Source organism: Dioscorea cayenensis, chromosome 7 (genome assembly GCF_009730915.1).
Source record: "Dioscorea cayenensis subsp. rotundata cultivar TDr96_F1 chromosome 7, TDr96_F1_v2_PseudoChromosome.rev07_lg8_w22 25.fasta, whole genome shotgun sequence".
NCBI lineage: Eukaryota > Viridiplantae > Streptophyta > Magnoliopsida > Dioscoreales > Dioscoreaceae > Dioscorea > Dioscorea cayenensis.
Window position 1 is genome coordinate 1,513,682 of NC_052477.1, and position 5,990 is coordinate 1,519,671.

Consider the following 5,990-nt stretch of genomic DNA (forward strand, 5'->3'; position numbering starts at 1 on the left):
CTTCTAAAGGCCGTTTCATCATTAATATTGATGGCTCTCAACAAGGTTATATCCGGTGGAAAAGGGGTCTCCGACAAGGAGATCCCTTATCTCCCATGTTATTTGTTTTAGCGGCTGATACGCTTAGTGCGATGTTTTCCCATGCTATTGCATCTGGTGCACTCTATGTGGTACCTTTGGGGTCTTATGGTAGAATTTGTCATCTTCAATATGCTGACGACTTAATCATTTTTTCCGCTGGGGGGGTTGAAGACCTTGCTGTGATAAAATTAATTCTTTATCTTTATGAGGGTATCTCTGGCTTATCTGTTAACTTTAGGAAGAGTTGTCTATAATGTACGCGCTATGGATTATTGCCTAATCCCATTTTTTCTACTATTTTAAATTGCAAAAGTGATTCTCTCCCAATAACTTATTTGGGTGTTCCTCTTTCTGGCCGTAGACCCCGTAAACAAGATTGGGATAAGTTGATACTTTCAGTCAAATTGAAACTTTTTTCTTGGAAAGCTACCTACCTGTCTCTAGGTGGTAGGCTTACTTTGCTCAATTCTGTCTTATCTTCAATTCCATCATATTGGATGTCCGTCTTTCAACTTCCAGCTTGGGTTCTTCAGGCTATTGATAAAATTCGTAGAGACTTTCTTTGGAAAGGGCAAGATTTAGGACCCAAAGGTACTCGATTGGTTACCTGGAAACGTATATGTAAACCTAAGAATATGGGTGGATGGGGAATTCTTGACCTTGCCACTTTCAACACTGCACTTCTTGCCAAATGATGGTGGAAATTAACTACTGCATTTAAAGGGTGTTGGTTATATATTATTAAGTTCAATTATCATATAATGGATACTTCCCTAGTTATGTATCACCAACCTCCAAAAAAAATTTCTTTTTTCTGGGCTGGTTTACTTCCAATATTACCGGCATTTCGAATTCCTCTAAAACCCATAATTCTAAACGGTGAACGGACTTTGTTTTGGCATGATAATTGCCTTCATGGACAGACTCCAAAGTCTTTGTGGTCTGATTTGTTTTTTGATTGTAATTTCCCGGATATTTCAGTTCAACAATTTGCCTGTGGATTGCCTTACTTGAGAACTTTATTTAGAGAAGCCACTGTAGAGGATTTTCTTTTCTTAAAATCTTTCATTCCCTGTCTTCTTAATGATTTAGATCGTAGAGATTGGAGTTTGGATCCTAGCAAGCTCTTCTCTGTCCGCTCATTCTATTATTTCCTTATTGATGGTGGCCTTCGTTGTCCCTTAGGATTACAATTTTGGAAAATTGGGTGTCCCACAAAAATTTCATTATTTTGTTGGTTGGCTTGGGATAACAAAATTTAACCCTGATGAATCTTTTTTCCCGTGGTTGTAATTTTGTTTCTACTCCTACTTGTGTTCTTTGCCATGGTGATGTGGAAACTATCGATCACTTATTTATTCATTGTGCTTATGTTCAACGCCTTTGGTTCTTCTTTAATAGTACTCTTCATAATGATTCAATCCCTGTTTCTGTTCATGGTGTTTGGACTAACTGGTTAGCATCTTTTGCCAAGGCTCAACGACGCGTTTGGAGCCTTCTCATCTGTGCTTTGTTTTGGAATATTTGGCTAAAGCGAAATAGGCAAATTTTTAAACAACAAATGTTACATCCTCTAGTACTTGCACGTAAAATCATTCATATTTTTCTCTTTTGGATTTCTGCAGCTAAGGATCCTCAACAATTTTCAGGCAAGCTTACTACCAGCATCAAGCGCTCCCTACACTTTCTGAATTCCACTTCCGCGCCTGAAAGTGGAGCAGACGTCTGTAGCACCAACACCATGTGAGACTGACACCTTTTGCTGAAGTAATGGAAGCGGATTGTTGATACTTTCAGATATCATCTCCTTGCTGTCCATTTTGTTTTCTTTTTTTCTATTGGGAGTTCCTTGCTCCTGATTTTCATTTTTACTTGTTTGTCTTTCTTCCTTTGCGTTGTTGTTCTATCTTTGTTTTTTCCTTTTCTAATAAAATTTTGTGGTTTATCCACTTTTATTAAAAAAAAAAAAAAATTATATTAAACTTTTAATTTTAGTTAAAAAAAGCATTTTTGATTTTGGAAATGAACAAAACTATCCTTTGAGTCTAAATTCCATGAACACATAATAGTATTAATGAGTTAAGTAAAAAAGTTAATGATTTTATTTAATTGTATTCTTTAGTTAATTAATTACTTTAAATAACAAGAAGACAAAGTCAAAGAACAAAACCCTCTAATACCAAACCTTACATTTTAGAAACCAAACATAAAACAAAACCTAACCCTAACTAATTACCTTCTCTCAAACACCAACCAACCAAAATTTAGCAAACCACTCATTCTCTTTTTCCTTAAAAACTCTCTCCTTCTCCTCCCTCCCTCTTCTCCAACCAAGAAAATCAAACCCAAAAATAAAAAAATAATTAATAATTAATTAATTAAAACATACAACTAAAAAAGATGGCTTCCTACCATTACCACCACCACCACCTACTGATCATCATCTTCCTCTTCATCTCCGGCTGCAATGCCGATCTCCTCCACTCGACATGCAAGCTTACCGGCGTGCACAACGACCTGTGTCTCCAAATTTTGACAGCCAATCCCAAGAGCAAGACCGTCGACGATGCCCACGGCCTTACTAGCATCATCCTTAAAGCCACAGAAAAGACTGTAATTTCCACCGGAGAAGAAATTATTCGTTTAGCCGAACGAACACCGGCTCAAGAAGATGATCTCTTGCAGTGCATTCAAGACTGCGAAGAAGAATACGAAGATGCAGTGCAGCAGCTGGAGCAATCAAGATTGTCCATGGATGAAAAAGAATACCATGAAGTGGTAATGTTCATTGAGGCAGCCATGGGAGATGTTAAAGCTTGCCAAGAAAGTTGTGTGCTAGTGCCCGGACATAAGAATGTTCTTACTAAGCAGAACAAGAACGTTAGCCAGATGTGTAGCATTGCCCTAACCCTAGTCAAGATGCTCCAAGCTGAGAAGGAGCACCATCAACCCTAATTGATCTTTTTCAATATTGGGTGTGATATATAATTGAGTTTTTGTATGCATGCATGTAGGAACGTCCTTCATTAATGGAATTAAGATAATCTTAATTTTTAAACATGGTCTTCATGTGTTCGGTCAACAATCACATATTGTAATGCATAAGCATTGATTCACATCTTTTGTTAATATTTTGCTTAATTTCTTTATTTAATGAACTCCATTAATTAATTTCCCACTTGAATGAATATAAACTCTAATTAAAGCATCCATGCACATGCATATATCTGTAATTTTTGCATAAATAAAGTTGGAAGACATGTTACACTTGTTGAGAATTATAAGAATATATGAAGAAATACATGAACATATCATATGTGATCAGAGTCAAGAGATTGTGGAATTCAATAAAGCTTGTTTACATGCAACATGAATATATATATATATATATATATATAAAGAACCCATTTATCAAAATTGCATGATTAACCCTTTCATGATTTTGACATTAGATATGCATCTTATTTACCTTGCCAACAAATCCAAACTTAGAGCAAGTGAGATAGAAGTAGAGTGGGTTTTCAAAGAGAGCAATAAGTAGAACAAGAACAAGCTAATCAATTTGAAAGGTAACAAGATCAGGTAAATAGTACTCCATCTTAGGAGAACAACAACATATAAGATGAAGAAGAAGAAGCAGCAGAAGAAGAAGTATATGAATAAGAAGAAATAAATGAAAGAGAAGCAAGAAGAAGAAGAAGAAAGTTCTTTTATTTGGTTATCAAAAACAAATAGTGAAGAAGAGGGAATTACTCCATTGTGGAAGGAGAGAGAGAAAGAGAGATCAAAGTAAACCACTGTAATAAGGCACACCAGTTGGAGGCAACCAATTATCACCAAGCAAGAAATTACTGACAGTGTAGTTAGCAGCATCAGTTCTATTCATAACAGGATGAACTCCAGACCAATTAACTCTATTGCTTGTATCACTTCCTGGTCCCCTGTTAACATACTCCCCATAATACAATGTATCAATTGCAAATGTTCCATTCCACGCCAACCACCCTGTTGGATCAATCAAACTATCCATGAATGACTGCATTATCACTGTCCTTGAATACATCTTCCATGGCCTTCCAAGGTAAGTAATAGCCGCCCCGGGGTTTGCCGCCAAGTCTGCTCCGGCAAGCAAGCTACAGTTTTGCATCGAGGTCCCCGTGTTCTGATTAGGATCCGTTCGACCTTGCGCCGTGATTGTGTTGCTTTGCCCATGAATTGGAACCCTTGAGTAGATATTACAGTTTTGAAAAACAACTGCAGCGTTGCCGAATATGAAATCTACGGTTCCATACACATCACATTCTCGATAAAACTGTCTCAACGAGTGTGTGTACAATGTATCTTGATACCCTTCAATACTGCAATCATAAAATGTCGATAGATCGGCACCATTCCGCAGCGCCACTGCTTGACCCTTCACCGCTCCGGCCGTGTTTCTGATCGATAAGCTTATTCCTACAAATCCCTGCCCGGTGACAACTACAATAAAAGAAAATTATCTTATGGTATCAGAACCAAAGTTTTTTTTTTATAGTATCAGAGCAAATATATATGATTCACTTACTGAATGTTGCTGAATTGAAAGTTGTCCATCCATCTCCAACACTACGATTGCCGGTAATTACTGTTTGATTGATGCCATCTCCGATCATCATAATATACATCTTCTTACTTGGAACATTGACATACTCCTCATAAACTCCTCCAGTGACATAAATCAAGAAGTATCCATTACTGCCATTATTGTTATTAGGAGCAGAATTAATAGCATCAGTGATGTTGGTGAAGTTCCCTGACCCATCTTGGCTCACCACCACATAATCAGCCACCAAGACCGGATCCGATGAGTCATTGAGAAGCTTCCGCCGACCGAAAGCACGCCTTTTCTCATCGGACATCTTCAAAGGCAAGCCGGAATCTCCATTGAGATCTACTTCATGGAATAACAAGCTTCTTGATCCATGATGAGGAGGCTTCCTCTTCTTCTTGTCCTTAACTTGAGGCACTCTCATTGACACAAAGCTATTCTTGGAGCTCTTTATCTTCTTGTTTGGAACCCAAGCTTTAGTAAACAATGCAAGTGAGACACTGTAAAGCTTTGATCCATTGAAGAGAGGAGAAGTGATGCCATTCTTAGTGCTCCATGCTTGTGCACTGGATTGAAGACTCTCTAAGCAAGTTTGTTGGTTTGTAAGTAGAGCACTTAAAAGGGTATGGATTAGCTCAGTTTGAGGGTCAAGCAAGTTGGTGGTGGAGTTCACTACATTGCTAGAAGCAATCAAGAACTCAATGTTTAGGTTGCAGAGAAACTGGCAATCTCTGAGAGCTTGGAGAGCTGCTGATGTTAAGGTTTTCGGACGGGAAAGGTATCGGTTTATCAAGTCGGCAAATTTCCGAGCATTCAATAAGGATTTAGCAAAGGAGAACCTGCTGTAGTTGTAAATGGAGTCAGTTTTGTTTGGAGGGAGGACTTGTTTGCAAAAAGATGGGTCTGGTGCTAAGTTGCATGCTGCTCCGGCGTTCACCGGTGTTGCCGGGGAGTCATCGGAGAGACATGCAGAGAAGAAGAGGATGAAGATGAAGGTCAAGAAAGGGAGGTTGGTGGTGAATTTTGAGGACATTTTGTTTGAAGTCATAGATAAGATTACATGCATGCATGTCTATGTATATATATATATATATAAGAAGAAGAAGAAGAAGAAGAAGAAAGATTAATTAGGGTTAGGTTTAGGGTTCATGCATGGAGCTCCACTAATGTCTGGGCTGGCGGGTTTGGTGCTTCATTTGGATTGTCAATGGAGGTGTGATTTTAAAAGCGCTAGTTGTTTCTTCAAGGGATGACTAAGGGCTTTATTTTTTATTATATATATTTCATTAATTTAAGCAAGGTTCTCTTTGACTAATGAGAT

At 38.0% G+C, this 5,990-nt stretch overlaps 2 protein-coding genes across 2 annotated transcripts; one reads left to right on the plus strand and one right to left on the minus strand.

Annotated features, from left to right (window-relative positions):
- The first annotated feature begins 2,481 nt into the window (after window positions 1-2,481).
- LOC120264731 lies at window positions 2,482-3,036 on the plus strand. Its single transcript, XM_039272552.1, has one exon. It carries the CDS (start codon window positions 2,482-2,484, stop codon window positions 3,034-3,036), a length of 555 nt encoding a protein of 184 aa, XP_039128486.1.
- An 829-nt stretch (window positions 3,037-3,865) lies between these two features.
- On the minus strand, window positions 3,866-5,717 carry LOC120264732 (probable pectinesterase/pectinesterase inhibitor 20). Its single transcript, XM_039272553.1, has 2 exons — window positions 4,646-5,717; window positions 3,866-4,560 (listed from the first exon to the last, which is right to left on the minus strand). Exons 1-2 carry the CDS (start codon window positions 5,715-5,717, stop codon window positions 3,866-3,868), a joined length of 1,767 nt encoding a protein of 588 aa, XP_039128487.1.
- Window positions 5,718-5,990: the final 273 nt, after the last annotated feature.

What these genes read in the sequence shown, in the direction of transcription:
- LOC120264731 (XM_039272552.1), top strand. Translation starts at nt 2,482, where the DNA reads ATGGCTTCCTACCATTACCACCACCACCACCTACTGATCATCATCTTC.
- LOC120264732 (XM_039272553.1), bottom strand. Translation starts at nt 5,717, where the DNA reads ATGACTTCAAACAAAATGTCCTCAAAATTCACCACCAACCTCCCTTTC. An exon ending in TTTCAATTCAGCAACATTCA is followed by an intron (nt 4,561 to 4,645) that starts GTAAGTGAATCA and finishes CTTTTATTGTAG; the next exon opens with TTGTCACCGGGCAGGGATTT.